Genomic DNA, 17,514 nt, shown 5'->3' with positions numbered 1-17,514 from the left:
TAAGGACATTTTTCCAGAGCCCACCCTTCTTCCCTGAGCTTCAGTCCCTCACATCACCCCCCTCCAGCTTCCACAGGTAACAGCACCCCTTGCTCAGATTCCTGGCGAGATCCCTATGTGGCCAGGACTGTGCCTAGAACAGACCACGTCTCCTGACCTCTGTCAGGAGCAGCCACACTTCAACCCATCAAGAGTGGTCCATGCCCTAGGGACACTGGGGTGCCCAGGGAGTTCCTCTTGCTCTGGCTGGGCATCCCCGTCCCTTCTGCTCCAGGCCATTTTCATCCTTCTGCTCAGCCTTGGAGACGGCTGCAGGCCCTCCACCCAGAGCAAACAGCTAACATCTGCAGTGCCCTCGCCCAGGTGCAGTGTGAGCTGAAGAGAAGGTGGCGAGGCCTGTGCCTGACGCAGCCTGGGGGCCGAAACTACCGGCTGCACAGCTGGTCCATCTCTCAGCATGGCTCAGAGAGTGCCCTGCAGATTCACCGGGGCTCCCGTACCCAGTCCTTCCTGCAGACGGAGACCTCGGTCATGTAGCCGTGTCCTGCAGTGTGCAGCTTCCTCCTGCTGTTCGACTTGCCACCACCCAGCTGGTCTGAGATTTGCCCACCCTTCATGAAATCCCCTCCTCAGCTCATCCCTGTGTGTGGGACAGGCCACAATGTAATGGGTTTGATTCAGTACTCATTATTGTTAAATGGTAGCATTTAGATCATTTCATTCATGATGCTGCTCAACCACTTAGGTGAATCCACTTTCAACGTGAACAGGGGACCAACTCTAAATGTCAGAACTACATCTGTGGCCAGGAGACACAGAGGAAACAAAAGCATTCTTAGGTTGCTGAGTCCACGCAGCACAAATCCTGTGCTGGGAGCCAGGCCTGAACCGGACTGGGCATCACGCCCTTGGCCCTCAGGCTGCTGGACAGAAGCTGGATCTTCAAACCACAACAGACCAGATGGGGTCTGCAAGAGCAGTGCCCTCCTCTGCTTCTCTCCTGGCCTATGGCTATGTCCCTAAAGGCCTCTGCACCCCAATTCCTCAGCCCCAGCCACCAGGGGATAGTAGGCTGTCTCAAGGAGGGCCTGGCACAACCCTGATTCTGTGTTGGCAGGAGAATGCTCTATCTGGCCTGGTGATAGGCCCAAGGGACAGTTGTTACCTGGGGGCAACAGTAAACCATTCTCTTTTTGATGAGAATATTAAAGTTATTTCTGTTTCAATGGAAATTGTTTTAACAAATTATAAAATGATATGAACCCTCCTGTCCAGTATTTGCAAACAGTAGCTCTTGCTTTCCACTTCTTCAAGTGTCTACAGACCCCAAGGAAATGTCCAGCATGGCCTAGAGGCAGACATAAAGGGAGGGGCCAGGTCATCCCAGTGGCTGACCCTGCCAGCCCCTGCCAGGGGTCTCAGCACAGGTTACACAACCTGTGCCTTCAACTGAGGCCTTCAGAGTCCACCTGGAGGCTTCAGTGGCCATGTGGACCCTGGTCACACAGGGGCTGGTGGTCAATATGGATGTGCCCAGGCCAGAAACCAGGGGGTCCAAGAGGCAGCAAAGAACAAGACCCCACGCCCATGTCCCTGGAAATAAAATGATGGAGCCAGCCCAGGTCTGCGCATCCCGGGGGTGGCCACACTGCTTGTCCAGGAGGGCATCTCTGGATGCTTCCACAGCACTGCAGAGAGGCCCCATGTCTGCAGTTGCAGTGGGGTGGGTGGCTCAGGGGAGCCAGAGGCCCAAACACTAACCTACTTAAGGGATGGAGGACAGGACGACCTGGGACCAGGTAGGGGGCTACAGATACAAAGAGGAGCACAGTGAACAGAGACAGCCCTAGCTCAGTCTGCCTCTCCGCCATTGCAAGGAAGTGAGATGCTGCTGATGTCCAGGTGTGGATGAGTGCTGTCGCCCTGAGCAGGGCTGAGGGCCAGTGGGCACTGTGGTCCTCAATCACCGGTGTGAACATCAGCCGCAGATGGAATGTACTTGCTGTCTAAGCAGGTGCTGAAGCCAGCATGTTCATGTTGGGGACAGGAAGAAGACTGTATACAGGGCCAAGGGAGCTGACTAGTGCAGAGTGGTGGCTCAGCTCATTATATGCTCTTTTGTGTCCCAAGGGTATGTGTGATGTCATGATCCTGCTGTAACCTGGTGTCACATTTGTCATGAGTACAGACTTACTGTGATGCTCAATCCACTGGTGCAGACAGAATCCCACTGGCCACCTGACTTCTTTGAGGAAGTTTCCCTGGAAGCTATCCCTGACCTTTCAAGTCCTCAAGGGAAAAGGCAGGTCTCAAGTGGCCAAGGAGTGGGTGCAGCCTCACCACCTTCCCTGTCCTTGGCTCCTCAGCTCCCATAACCTGAAGACCCATCAGCCAGAACCAGAGTGGGACTTGGTGCACGTGTGTGTACAGTGTGCACGAGAGGGCATATGACTACACAGAAGAGGGTGTGCAGGTATGCGTGTGTGTGCTGGAGTATGCATATGTGTGCCTACCTTTAACCACAACTGTGCCACAGGGAAATATATGCATGTGTCCTTTAACCACAACTGTGCCACAGAGAAAATATATCTGTACTCCACACTCAAGCACACCGCTGTATTGTCAAGAGGAATATAACACAGGGCTAAAAATCAAACTCTCAGGATGCCAAACTAAGAAATGGTCAAGTAGACCAGCATCTGGTGAGTTCCTCAGAACAAAGCCGACTGGCAGTAGATGAGGGCTAGTGCTGGTCCTGTCTGACGAGAAAGCTCAGTGCGCTCTGTCAGGTAAAAAGTGTTGGGGACACAACTTCAGGTTTCAGGTGCAGTGACACTGTGCTCTCCTCCCTCTTGCTCCACAGAGGTAGTGATTGTGAGCACTAATGTGGGTCCAGGATTTCCTGTCTACCAAACAGATCTTCCTTCCTCCTCTGTTTACTCATGGAAATTAGGTCATCTTGAAGAGAGGTTCTGCAGCCTGCTTTTTCCAATTAAGATGGAGCAGAGATCCTTCCCATCTGAGCATACAGATTCCCATTTTTTTGAGACAGTCTCACTAAGTGGACCAGGATGGATTCAAACGTCAGATCCTCCTGCTTCAGCTTCTCACATACCTGGGATTCTAGGTGTGTGCCAGCATGCCCAGCTCAGATCTGCATTATTTTCCACAGCTGTGTATCACTCTACAGCCTAGACATAACTTGGTTTATTTGGTTAGTTCCCCGTCTCTGTTTGAGCTGCTATTTACATGTATTTATGTTTGCCTGAGTGTTCTCATGGAATAAGTCCTTAAGGTGAGTGTATGCCCTGGGGATGGTGGGACCCGGTCACACTCCAGCCACTCTGAGAAGCCTCGCACACTTCAATGGGAGCTTTGTCTTTTCCAGGGAACCCTAAAAGGGCCCCACTGGTTCTGAACTGCTTGTCTTTAATATAAAGAGTGGTGAGCATCTTGTCTCTAGAGAGCTTCTCTTCAGCTGTGTTGAAAGCCAAGCTTCACCTGACCCACTAACGAAGTGGACCAGTGCCAGCCTCCCACTGCAGCGGAGCTCACGTGTCCCTGCTGTCCATGTCAGCGCTGCTTGCAGATCAGCAGGAGCCTGGGAGCTGCTGTGTGGGGCCGCCGGTGTCACAAAGGATCCAGGGCATCTTTTATACCCAAAAAGTGCTCATTGAGGGAGAAAAGAAAAGGGTGTCTTGCTTCCTTTGTGTCTTCTACACCCTGATGAGGGAAGTGGGGCAGGCAGCCTCCAGTTGGCAGCAGCCCCCACTGTCCCTCATCTTCTGCCCTGCAGGGCCATCCTTGGCTAGATGCCCCCAGGCTGTCCCTGGGACCTTGGTTGGAGCTTTGTATATTCAGCACCTGGAACTGGAGGAACATCAGAGAAATAAACCTTTGGGATATAGTCAGCAAGCCACATGGACCAGGGCCAGACTCGCTCTGAACTCAGGGTTCTGCAGCCTCATGTGTGAAGGCCACATCTGACAGTCTAGGAAAGCAGCACAGAGATTCAGTGCACCTGAAAACCACACACAGTTGTGGTTTAAATAATGTAGTTCAGAATGTGAGGAGTTGTGACTTTTAAATCATAAAGTAAATTCCCACAGTCCAGTCAGAGCAAGCCCTGAGATGCGGGAGTCAGCGCAGCCTGAGGTTATTCTTCCTCCCAGGCCCCAAGAATCCCCCTCATTTCACGGGAGCTGGGGGTTCCAGGCCCAAGTTTGTGCACTGGAGCTCTGGATCGCACAGCGATGCTCATGAAAGATGGCTGCACCAAAGCCCCTGTGAAGGAGTGGAGAGAATGTGGGAACAAGAAACAGCCTGGGTCAGCCAGAGCAGCCTGGCACAGAGGTGTGGCTCTCAGCAGGACAGCTGGACAGAGACCCAGTCAGGCAAACGTGAGCTCAGTTCTGTTCTCCAGAAGCATGGGGAGGACTCCTAGGGCTCTGTGGGACTTTGGGGGAAACCAGTCAGTGACCATGAATGAGGGTATAGGTCAGGATCAAGGCCCAATCAGGATGACGTGGGGAACAGCAGAGAAGGTCTAGAATGGCAGCAGAGACAGAGACAAGAGGGAATGATCAGGACCCTATAGCACCTCCTAAGGTTCACAGAGCTGCCTGGGGACTGGGTCAGAACAGAGGCCTAAGCCCTCTGCTGCTCTGCCCAAGTGCCTGGGACTTCTGTGTTCAACAATCCCAGATCCCATCCAGGCTCAGTACCATAAGGAGCTGGGGTGTTGAGACATTGGGGCAGAGGGGACTCCACATGGAGGGTGATCCCAGAGGAGGAAATAGGGTATGTGGCAGCATCTGCTCCCCACTTACTCAGTTCTGACCCATGGAAACCAAAGCAGGATTATGGACATCTCTACAAGATGATGGGGTGCATCGGGCCACAACCAAGACATGGTGGGCCAGGCTCACTGGTCTCTTTTGGGATCACCCAATGACACTGAGACACAGGGATTGGATGCCACAGAGACCCACACTCAGGCCACCATGCAACCTAGGTCTGGTGACCACCAGGATACCTGTGCTGTCCCAGAGGCACCCTGTGTCCTGGAGCTGGGCTCCATGAGGACCCAGAGGCCTGTCATCTTGTCCCAGGGCCACCCCACATCCTGAAAGTGGGCTTTTGGTAACCATTGAGCCAACAACTGTAAAAGGAAAAAGGAATTAACAAACTCTTACATCTCTTTGTAAGAAAAGTCAGTTAAATCTGGATCCTTAATTGCCAGTAACATTGTCACAGGTCTTGTGAGCATGCATCAGGCCAAGTGTCACTTCCACAGTGTGTGGCTTTGTTAGGTGAAGGTATTCTCACAACACTATGTAACGTTAATTTCATAGCATATTATTTATCATTCTTATTTACTCTCTGAACTTTAAAGTATATTTTAAATGAATACTTCTCAAGTGTTCATTCCAGTTTACCCTGCAATTTTATTTCCTACTTTAATGTTCAGAGTTATGCAAAATAATTATGTAGAGGAATTATGATTTGATATTTATAATACTAATGAACAAGAATTAAAGATAAGGTAAGTGTTCAATCAATAACAATGGCTAAGAAATGAATATAAAGTAAAGATTCTGGCCTAGGAGGCCCGTAGGACTGCATGCCATGGACCGCTGCTCGGTAGTCTGCACACCTGCCTCCTCCAGGGATGCCTGCACTGTGGGAGGAGCTGGTTCTGCCCAGGGCAACCGGATGAACAGCCGAACAGCCGTTAAAGCGGGAAACTCTGGCTTGGAGCTCCTGCTACTCCACATTCCTCCAAGTAATTAACTCTGCCAAGTAAACCGTTAATAATGCAGCACAAATTCCATGATCCAATTACTCACCTAGAAAGGATGTAAGAGGGAAATTCTGGGCAGCCACTCTTGATGCAGGAGCAGGTGGACGACAGAGCCCACTGGTCCCACACAGGGGCCTGCTGCCTTCTGAATACCACACCTTTGCTTAACACGCTCTCCTAGTCTCACCCTTGTCCCCTTCATGACGATATAGGGTCAATTTATCAGGAAAATGTCATCCTAAATGTGCACACAGCAAGATTAAAGATATATGATACCAGACTGACAGAATTTAAGAAGAAACATAAATTCACAATCATAGTTTGTTGCTATGTTGTTGTTGTTTTTGACACAGGGTCTTAATATGTAGTGTAGCCTACGCTGAACTCAAGCTTATGGCAATCCTCCTGCCTCAGCCTCCCAAGTGTTGGGATTATAGGCATGTGTCCCCATGTACAGCCATAATTGGACATTTTAATGCATGTCTCTAATTGATAAAATGAACCTATTAAAAAGTCAATAACGCAGGACATGGTGGTACACACCTGTAATCCCAGCACTCAGGAGACTGAGGTAGGAGGATCATCTTGAGTTCAAATCCAGCCTAAACTACATTGCAAGACTCTGCTTCCAAAAAAAAAAAAAAAAAATCAAAAATACAGAGCAGATTTGAGCAGGAATATTAGTCAACTCGACCTGATTATGTAGGGATACGTAGGACCCCAGCAGCTTCAAAATGTGTGTTTTCTCAAGTGCCCACTCAGTGGCCAGCAGCCCAGTGACTCCGGAAAAGGCCCCCTCCAAACAGCCATAGGTCAAGGTCCTGGGGCGAGGATTTGTTCAGCTGCCCAGCAGCCCATATGTTGGCCAAACAGCAGAAACTGAGGAATTTTGCATGAATAAACTCATGGAAAGTGGATTGTCTGGCCACACAAAAGTAGAACTAGAACTTCACAACAAAAGATTGTTAAAAATCAAATATTTGAAAATTGAGCAACTTGTCTACTGGTAAACAGATCAAAGAAGAAATAAGGGAATTTCAGAATAGTTTGAACTGAATAAGAAAATGCACCAAAATGTGAGACTACAACCAAGTACTACCAAGAAGATATTTATAGCTTCAAATATGAATTTTAGAAAAAGAGAACTCAGGGATCTAAACTCCTGTGTAAAACAAACCAAAAGCTTCCACTTAAATAAATAATAAAAATGTAAATAGACACAAGAGTGCACATCACAGAAAAAATCAAAAATGAGGAGAGTTGGGTGACCAAGTCACAGAATGTCCCCGCCGCCCTGGCTGCACTGCTGGCCCCTCTCATTGCTGGGCTCCTGCCCCTCAGCCAGCACCACCAGGGAATATCCACAAGCCGTGCACGGCCAAATGCAGCTGTGCACAGTACGCAGAGGGCAGAGGGCACCACCACGCCTGGCCTTCTGCAGGCCTCCTCAAACACCAAGGGGCAAGGAGACCTCTGAACAGGAGGTTAGTTTACCATCCGCCATCTTTCCATTTAATCATTGAATGGTTATTAATCTTTGCTGGAAAACTATAAATTCAACCTCTCAGGCATCTGCTGCCAAAGCAGACAAAGAACGACTTTCCTCTGAGTCATTGCCAGACCAACTGGGAGCCAAGTCCGAGAAGAATGGGAAAGGTCAAAGGGCCCCAGAGGCTCCCACAAAGACGACACTAAAGGGGCCCCAGCAAGCTGCCCTCCCTGGCTCAAGGACAGACCTTGAAGGCCGCCTTGGCTGTGAGAGGAGGAGCCATGCTCTTCCACCTACCACAGGACATAAACACTGGTGGGAAAGCTGTGTGGAGGAGGAGGTATGAGGGGCTCTGCTTCTTGGGATACAGCTGCTGCATTCCCAAGGAGACTCAGCAGGACAAGCCTGCCTGCAGGACATGGCTTTCCAGGGACCACTCCAGCATCACGTGCTGGTGGCCTGTGTACCCCAGGACTGGGCTCCACCACTAGGACAGGTTCTGTGCCCTGACTGCTTCCAAGAAATCCCAGGGTGCCTCTGTCCTCTGCTTAGTGCTTACCTAACCACATCAAAGGCCACCCCAAGAGGGTGTCTTACCACCACAAAGCTCTGGAGCCGCCCAGCACCCAGCATGGGAAGCAGCTAAATGACTCTGCTGCCCTTGAGGTGTCTCACTGGGAGGTGGGGGATGGTGTGCTTCCCAACCCAGCCCAATCCAAACCCGTTTTCGTCTTATCTTCAGAATTCTTGGCCCTCAGAGCAACTAATTTCTGTTCTGTTCAAACTGTACTTGAACACTTTCCTAGAATTTTGTGGTACTGATTTTTGGATGAATATGTCCTAGCTTAGGGATTACTGAGCATTTCTGATTTTTCAGAAATTATTTGTAAAATAACTTGCTAATGTGGGATTTGGCCTGCACTGTTGGCTGGGTGATCACTACACATGAGCCCTGCCATCCATATCATAAAGCAGATGCCAGAGACCCAGTTCAGAGCGCACTTGCCCTGTCTCACAGTTCTGGTTGTCCAAGTCTCCACAGGGCATGGGTTATAGGACAGCCCAGACCCTCACTCCTGCAGAGCAGTGCTGTCTCCAGCCCCATGCAGACTCGGGCTGCCATCCTAGGGTAGACCAGCCACACCTGCTCCAGGAGGCGGATGCACACAGGTGGGAAGACAAGGCCTGGCCCCAGCCTAGGAGACAGCCACATTCCAGCTGAGTGTCGCCGGTCTCAGGCAGGGCTCTGCACGCAGTGCCGCCTACCCTGTGCTGCATGAATCAAGGTGAAACAACATCTATGCTGATCCTTCAGTTTTACCCATACAGTTTGAAGCAATGAGCACAGTCCTTCCTGTCTCCTCACCCGCCAAGTCACAAATTTCATACTTCCTCCTTTTCCCAATTCACTGTGTGTTTGCTGAGACCCTCCTGGGAAGCACAGCAGGAGAAATGATACAGAGAGCGGCAGGGAGCCATAGACACATGGACACAGGTGTAGGAGGAGACCAGAGATGGAGCTGACAAGACCCAAATCCATGGAATGGGCTGGCAGTGAGGAAACACTTCATTCAGATCTCAGAGGTGCTATAGTGGTGGCCTTCAGCAAGTAGATGCCGCGTATCTACGGTGGCCTCCTCAAAGCTCCTGTTACATACACACCAGAGCCGTCACAGGCTTTCCTGGGGATGCATAGCCCAGAACACAGAAAATAGTGTTCAATACTTCTTATTGCCAACACTTTAGAGTCTTATTCACATGGCAGCTTTCTTGATTTTGCCAAACTCCTGTCTGCACCCAGCCAGCTGCTACATTAGAGGATGATGGGGGCGCTGCTGGCACCACTCACATGTGTGCCCCAGAACTCGGGGGGACATCAACCTGTAGTGACACAGAGCCCGTGTTCCCACCTGAGCCGGGTGTCCAGGACTTTCATTAGCTGAGGACCACTGGTCTCATGTTGAATGCAGCTCCCTCCCTGCTGGACTCCCTGGGCCCTAAGCCCCAGCCCTCTAGTCTCCTGGCATGACCAGCCAACAGCCACACGCTCTGCTTGGTCCCTTCTGGGCATAAACCATGGATGACAGCATCTCACCTGTCACAGGGGGACAGGCCGTTCCGCCAACAACCAAACACAGGGCCCTTGGGTCTTCCTTGCTTTCTTGGCACTTGCACCACACAGGCATCGAAGATGCAGAACCCTCCAGAGCACCAATGACAGCAAAACACAAGGGGCAAGTTCTTGGTGTTTCTCACTTCTGTGTTCAATATAATGTGTTTGCTTATATAATGATATTAATCTATGACTTTCCATGGGTAAGTTACCATAACTGAATCCTTAATAGTGACTATTGTGCTAGCATTCTGTACCTGAGGGAAACAGCTAACAGGAATAAAGCCTTGTCTCTGCTCATGATTGCAGAGATTCTGTCTTCTGAGCTTGTGGTACCGCTGGTACTGATGAGGCAGTGCCTCATGGTGGAGCATGTGGCAGTGAAACCCACCCACCTCAAGGCAGTGACGGGGTGAGAGAAGAGCCATCACCTCAGCATCCCCTTGACGGCACAGCCCGCCACCTGCCTACACACGGCCTTTGGGAACAAGTGAGATCTAAACATAACCACTGTTTACAAACTGACTTTCAAGATTGGAACTTGAACATTGGCTCTTGCAAGCCAGTCTGACCCAGATCCAGTACTTGAGTTATTCCTCTAACTTTGGCCAGGTATCGCTCTATCCCTAGCCAGCTCCTGGTCTAACCCTGACCCATTGTGGATCTAACTCTGGCTCTTTATTGGTCTAACCTTAGCCTGCTGTTGACCAAAGTCCCACAGATAGGAAGTTGGCAGAAACTGTTGCCAAGGGCTCTAGGAAGCTGTTGCTCTTTGTCTGCTCAGTAAAAAGAAACAAGCATGGCTCTTCCCTTGGCTTTTCATTGCAGGCTGTGTGATAGGAAGAATGAAGAAAAGAGACTCCAGAATTTTAGCCTAGCAAGCTGCAGTCACCTAGTGGGAGAGCCTCACTGTCTCAGGGGTTGAGGGGAGAAGAGCCGCACATTGAGACCCAGCCCCTCCCACACCTAGCTGGGTGCCTAGGAGAGCCAGCACAGAGGGCCCCCCCTTGTGGTATGGCAACACTTAGGAGTGAGAAATGTTTTTCGCAAGACATAAACTTGACCAGGGTTCCACAAAGCAGCGGGAGGATTTCTCTTTCCTTGAAAATTTCTGGTTTTCCTCCAGCAACCACCAGAACCATAGAATCCGCTGGTGAGTGTTGTGGTGAGAACGTGGGTAAAGCTAGAAACTGAAATCACTTGGTTTCTAATTGGTTTTTTTAAATCTCCACTCCAAAAAATATCATCTTAAAAAAAAAAACATATCATCTTGAGGTCTGAAGTTTACTGCTGCTTAGGAGAGGTTGCTGGGGTGAGGTTTGGGCTGTGGCCAGGAGAAGGTTCCATGGATGCTGTGCACACCCAGGCTTGGAAGAAGAAACCTGGGGAGCCCCAAGGTGAACAAAACAAGGCAAGAAGCAACCGTGCAGGACACAGTGGCAAACACACACAGGAGAGCAGCCTCACAACTGCTGTCCCCAGGCCCAGCAACCCCTCGTGGTCAAGCAGGGCAAACCCCAGATGACTCAGGAACTCCTGGGGTGCAGCCTCACCCTAGGTCCTTGAGTCTGCCTGACTATGAGCTCCCTGTTGTGGGCTCTCACAGGCCCAGCATGTTCTGATTGGTATTTTTGTAAACAGAAGGGCTTATAAAGTTAAAATGGAAATTTGTTTTATTGTGCGCACTATATAGGCTTAGTCTCAAATATTTAGGAGAAAAATGTAAACTCTAGAAAAAATGCTCACTGAAACCTCTGCTGCAGGCAAAGTGGGTGGCCTCCCGAGCACACCCCACATGCTCTCCAAGGATGAGGAAGCTCCAGCTGTAGGGCAAGGACACCAAGTATAATGGAGAGGAGCTTTGCTGCAGCCTCAGGTCTCACCTGGGGAGGACAGCCCTATCAGTGCGGACCTACCGAGCTCGCCAACAGAGGGCTCCACCAGGGGTACAGCATGGAAAAGGAATGAATTCCAGACCAGGTAACTGCTCTTTTCATGATGTCTCCAGATGGACCCAGCATCCCTTCTGCCACCTCTGCAGACATCTGTGGAGAATGAGAGCCCCAACTGCCTCCAGGGGCAGTGTCACCAGCCAGCTTCCACCCCCAAGTGCCAAGAGAGCCACAGCTGCCTTCGGTTCCATCACCTTGAACACTTGTAGGGGTCTGGGCTTCCTGTTTCCCAGCCACAGGGCCAGTCCCCTGAGAACAAACATCTGTAAAACAAAGGAATTAACCACATAAATGAGAAAATACTCCAAAATGTAAAGCAGAACTAACAAGAACCTAAGTGAGGCCTCTGAAACATTCCCAGGAGTTGTGTCCCCTAAGAGCCCGTTTAAAAATCTGCCAACAAATGAGATTTTCAGGCAGGAAAGTGAAGTCCCCAGATGCCACCTAAATCATGAACTCTCTGGGGACCCATACAGCAAAGTGCCTCGAGAGAATCTGAGCAGGAGGATTGGTGGTCAATAAGAGGGGCTGGACAGCATCCCCTGTTGTCATGTTCTGATATCATTTTCCCATTTTGGGGTCAGAGATGTTGCCAGAGGCCTCATCCCTCAGATCTTGCACTGCAGCCCGTGGTGGGAGGGGATGGCCAAGGTGGCAGGGGCAGGTTGGGGACATAAGGTCTGGCGCCTGGAGGAGCTTTGTAGCTCATTCGGGAGACCCTAAAGCACACAGCACCCTCCTCCTCTCCCACACATGCATGGGAATGGGTTTCAGACTCCAAGAAGGCCTGCACTGTGAAGACCTCAGGAAGAAGCATGAACAATGTACACGAAAAGATGGGGCAGGAGCAGCGCCAGACCCAACTTCTCACGCTTGCCTGCCCGCCCAACACATCAGCAAGCTTAATTGCACTGAGATTCTAGGTCAAAGAAGAATTTCCACCATGTATATGTTTGAAAGAATTTCAGGGTAACTATCAAGCTGTCTTGGCTATGCCTTAAAATCCCTATGAAATCTGCCCACTGGGATATTAGCATAAAAATCCAAGATTTAAGGCTTGCATTTTTTATGAGAGTTTAAGAGCTGTGGGGAAATATATACCTTCCAGGGCCACCAACAGTATAAGGCTCCTGGAGGCCAGTATAAGGCTCATGGGCCCAGAGCAGTGAGTCATGGGGTTCCAGGGACCAAGCAGAGATGTTAACAACATCACAGGAGGCTGAGGCAGGGAGCTGTCCCTTAGGATTCCAGGGGACCATCGCGAACACTGTGTGTTAGCAAAATCCTCATTTGAAGGCCATGCTGTCTGAGCTGCTCCCTGTCTAGAAAGTGCGCGTCTGAGGTGTGCAGGCCATAAGTGGAGAGCTCCCCCAAACACGGAAGCAAGTGTAAAACAGGACACTGCACCCAGAGTCCTCAGTGCTGATGCTAGTGCTGGCGGCCATGACACTCCCCAAGCTTCCGAAGCTCCCCAAGCTCTTGATCCAGGCCGATGACTAATCCTCCACAGATTCACACGGTCCCATATCAGGATTCACATTTGCACACAGCCTTCTCTGCCGGCCTATTGCCTGGAGAGAGGTTCAGACCCCAATGCCCTGGCCCATGCCGCTGAGCACTGGAGTAAACACTGCCATTTTGATGAACTCCATTTGTGTGCTTTTGCTGTGGGATTTTCCTAGCTTCCAGCAAATATTTACTGGGCTTATGCACTGTATAAGGCATTAGTGCTGCCATTAGTGACACCATTGCTCTGCCATTGTGAGGGGGCTGGGCTTGAAGGAACACTTCGGCACAGCCAGGATTTCTCACTCACTCCCAGCAACACCAGGTGAAAGCCAGAGCACTGATAGATTTCTAACCTTCAATTCTAAAGAGCACAATACATCTGTCACTCTAAATGATGATTCAAGTTAATGCCCTAGAAATAGGATGAAGCCATGAAAAGTGCTCCCAGCAAATACATTCTACTCTTAACCTTTGTTGTTCCTAGAATTCATTCTTCAATTTTAGAGGATACAAACTGGTACTGGACATTTAGCAGGTTGGGAGTTTCTTTCCCCTATATCACTTGTAGGTCTTCTGATGTGAGGAGGTAAGAGTTTGCCCTTGTTTCATAGATTTTGGATTGGAACTCATTTAAATATCCAAAATATTTTATGCTTTCAAATTTTGTTTAATCGGGGCTGGGGATTTAGCTCAGCGGCATAAGCGCCTGCCTTGCAAGCAGGCAGTTGTGAGTTCGATCTCTGGTACCAATAAAAAAATTTTTTTTTGTTTAATCAACATTATAAGAGCAACGAATGCTCATAATTTTACTAGGTGACCATAGTTTTGTCACACCTCATGCCCACCTCATGATTTCTTATTTTACTTCACCTTAGACCTGTCTTATCTTGTGGTTTTGTTCTATAACAATCCCTAGGAAAGGCATATTCATTCTACTCTTAAAGCAATAAAAAGAAAAGGAAAATGGCACAGTCAAGTTGGCCCAGACACAGGGCTGCAGTGACACAGTGGGCACAAACACTGGCAAGGAGAAGCTCTGGGCACTTGACAGGGAGACCAACAGCCCGGCTCTGAGGGCAGAAGGGAGGGAGGGACGTCTCTCAGAGCCAATCAACATGCAGACGAGGCTTGATGTCATGAACTGTCAGGAAAACAAAAATGTAAACCACAGTGAGATTTCTCACACTATACTCACTGGGATGACAGGTGCTCAGAAAATAGAAAGGCCGTGGAGAAATGAGGCTTCATGCACGGCCAGCGGGAATGTGTACAGTGCAGTAGCCAGGAGAACATTCAAATCTTAAAAATGAAATCTCTAAGCCAGATTGTGTGTGCTGCCCTGCAGGTTTGTGTTCATTCCTCAGTGCCACCATGGTGGGAGGTACTTGGGTCGTGGTGGAGCCTCAGGAGGGGCTGAAGTCTTTGGGGAATGGGGTGGCTGCCAGGAGTTGGCTCTTTTCCCTCACATGGCTTGCTGGCCCTTCCTCTTCTGAGTGAATTGAAGCTGCAAAAGACCCTCACATCATGCAGCTGCCCAGCCTTGAAATTCTTGCCTGGAGAACTGTGAGTCACAGTAAACCTCTCTCCTCTATAAATGACCTGGTCTCAGGTATTCCCCAATAGCAGCAGAGAACACAGCAAGTCACCGACATGACCAGCAGTCCTACCCTTAAGTAAGTACACCAGAGAATTGAAAGCAGACATTCAGAGAAATGCATGTACATTCACATTCAAATAGCCTCACATGAGGAGAAATTATGCAGCTTTTAGAAGGAATGAAACCCTGCCATTGTTATACTGGGAACAGGTGCTGAAGGCGTCACTATACCAGGTGACATAAGATGGAGTGTCTCTAAAGATGGCAACCATGTGATTCCACCCGTCCAAAGTGTCCCTAGGGACAGAAAGTAGAGTCATTGCCATCTGCCAGGATGGGAAGGGCTCTTACTTATGTGGCTTGCTCCTCCTTCCTCCTTCCCCTATATAAGCCCTCCTTCACCTCTCCTGGGAGCCCTTGTAACACGTCAGAATTATGGCTTTGGAAAATCCCCAAAAGGATGAGCCCATGGACTAAGCACAGACCTGATAGCGGTGTCAGAAGATGCTGTGGACATGGGAGACCAGCGAATGCCAGCACCTTCTCCTTCACCCACCACAGCCAGCACCTAAACTCTGGGCAGAGGTGAGGGTACCACAGAGGTGGTAAGCAGGGAGCAGCCCATCCACTGTTGAGGAACCCTACCTCTGCCCCAAGGCTGCTCCCCTGCCTCTGAAACCAGCCCCTGAAACCAGGAAATGGCCCAGTGAAGAGTAGTTTGATCCTGGGTCCTTGGCACATCTATGTGCTACAGATTCCAGGATAGGCAGCATGAGAGATAGGGTGTCAGATCCTCTCCACTACAGGGCTAGGGCAGGCAAAGGGGCCAAATGGCCCTTCTCTGTCCTCTTGGTCAGGGGCTGACCTGTGATGGGCTCCATCTTTTGAATACATCTGGGAGACAGCAGAGGGGTGCTGAGCTTTCACACACCTAGCTGGTGCCCAGAACCCAGTAGTTTGTCAGCACCCAGAGTCCTGATAGAAACAGATGTCTGAAAACATGCTATAGGCAGCAAGGCTCTGGCCAAGCTGTCTCTGAACCAGGCCGCTAGTCCTGGCCATGTTTGTCCACATCTGGCTTCTCTCACCTGTTGACTTGGTCACCTACCCAATTTCACATTGCAGTTCCCCTTTGGTTTAAATTAGCCCTGGGGATATTTGGGATCATGAGAAAGCTTTTTAAAATGGATATTTAGCATTTTGATACAATATTTTTATGCCAAGAACATAGTGAAACAACCTAAAAGGCAAGCATGGAATGCTTTCCTGGAAATTAGTGCACTTCTCTCTACGACATGTGGCAGGTGTCTCTCCTCCCTGGATTACCATGTGAGGAGATCACATGCAGGGACAGCTCAAGATAAGGTCAAACCTTGGGAACAGGAACTTCTTGGTTCATTAGTATAAAAATGTCTTTATAAATCAGGCCACATCACAAAGAGACAAAGTTCTTACGATGTCTCCCAGGAGCCTCATGAACTCAGAGGCAGGGATTTCGAGTGATTGCATTATGGGGGTGCTACAGTTGACTTGAGATAGGTCACTGATGGCATGACCTAGAAGGCTCGGTCTCCTTCCGTGTCTTCTTTCCTGCTCTACTTCCTGTCCACCATGGTATAAGCAACTGTCCTTCACAATGCCTCTCTACCATGCTGTCCTATCTTGGAGTCAACTAACCATGGACTGAAATACAAGTTAAATAAGCCTCTCCTCCAGTAAATGGTGTGGAGTGGGGGATGTTGAGTATTTTGTTCCATCAACAAAGAAAGTAACTAAGACACTGTGTAAGAATAAAAGAAATCTTAAGAAAACCAAAAGTGGTGTCCAAAGCCACAGTGGGGATGGGCAAGAGGTGCTGTAATTGCAGGGTCCAGGTGAGACCCACAGATGCTTGAGGGCAGCACTAGCCTCAAAGCCCAGCTGGGGGGCTAGGCAGGCAGCCTTCCCCAGGAACCAGAGGTCACAGCCAGAAAAAAAGCCAGATGCTAGGAAACAGTGATCGCTCCTGGATAGGAAGGCTGCAGAGGCCACCTGATATGAATCAGGAAAGGAGCTCACGGGACACTCCTTGTATGTCCTCCATGCAGCACCTGGAGCATATGCTCAGCATGCTCAGCAGTGTAAGTCAGGGCTGCAGCCTCTGCCCTGAGTTGAAGCCAAACAGCTTCCTCCCGATGCACCATGAGAGCTGGATGCCAGGCTCTCCACGACAAGGCCAGAAAATTGCTAGAGACTATCTTGAACAAGGAACAGTCCAGGCAATCTGCTTATTTGTGCTGCCTCTCCCCTGAGGGAAACAGAATGAGAGTAACCACTTCTGTGTGGACAACAGGGAAGTTCTGGAAGGCAAAGTCAGCAGGAGCCCAAGCTCTGCTTTAACCTCACTCCCACCCTGTACTATGTTTGGAGCGGCACCATGACTGTAGGAGCTGGAAGACTGAAGAATCAGCTTCAAACTCACCAGGTCTGAGGTTTGCTGAACATTCACTCTGGAAACCTAGAGAAAGCAGGACAGCAAATCAGCCCCAAGGAGACTGTTCCAGAACCAAGGACAAAACTGTAAGAGATACTCACCCTAAAAAATTATAAATCCAAGTTCCACAAGCTCAAGGTGACCCACCAGGAACATAACTGCCTCTTAGAACACAGCACTCTTCAGAGGAAGACAACAGAATCCAGTCTCCATGACATATTAGTCCCGATAAAAAATGTTTTTGAGGGAACAGGAAATACAACTTATAATTAAGAGAAAAATAAGGCATAGGAGACATATCAATAAACAAAATGTTCTAACTATAAACTCTAAATAGAGCTTTAAAGAACTCTAAAATAACTTTGTCTTTATATAGGTTGAAGTTTCTACAAGATGGATATAATGGGTAAGAATTTAGATACCTTTTTAAAAGGGCTATAGTAGAAATGAAAAATGCAGTGACTGAAATAAAAAATTTGTTGGTTGAAAGGAAGGGGAAAGAAAAAGTGAGAGAGAGATTGAGAGAGAGAGGGAGAAAGAAGGAGAGAGATAAGCAGACAGACAGACAGACAGATTGA

At 49.4% G+C, this 17,514-nt stretch overlaps 1 protein-coding gene and 1 long non-coding RNA gene across 2 annotated transcripts in view; one reads left to right on the top strand and one right to left on the bottom strand.

Moving 5' to 3' along the window:
- The window catches only part of Vipr2 (vasoactive intestinal peptide receptor 2), a gene marked incomplete at its 5' end in the record, with an annotated part of 52,117 nt that extends 51,580 nt beyond the window's left edge, over positions 1-537 (top strand). The window contains 1 exon segment of the mRNA NM_001173121.1: positions 364-537. Coding sequence (NP_001166592.1) covers positions 364-537 — 174 coding nt within the window.
- Positions 538-9,058: 8,521 nt separating this feature from the next.
- LOC134476464 (uncharacterized) lies at positions 9,059-17,291 on the bottom strand. Its single transcript, XR_010048148.1, has 2 exons — positions 16,925-17,291; positions 9,059-11,620 (listed from the first exon to the last, which is right to left on the bottom strand). It is a non-coding gene; the product is annotated as an uncharacterized LOC134476464 (long non-coding RNA).
- Positions 17,292-17,514: the final 223 nt, after the last annotated feature.

The sequence above is a fragment of the Cavia porcellus genome, unplaced genomic scaffold (genome assembly GCF_034190915.1).
Source record: "Cavia porcellus strain 051 isolate PalLab524CR breed Dunkin Hartley unplaced genomic scaffold, mCavPor4.1 scaffold_6, whole genome shotgun sequence".
Lineage (NCBI taxonomy): Eukaryota > Metazoa > Chordata > Mammalia > Rodentia > Caviidae > Cavia > Cavia porcellus.
The sequence above is the reverse complement of the archived record's forward strand: the minus strand, read 5'-3'. Positions and strand labels throughout refer to the sequence as shown.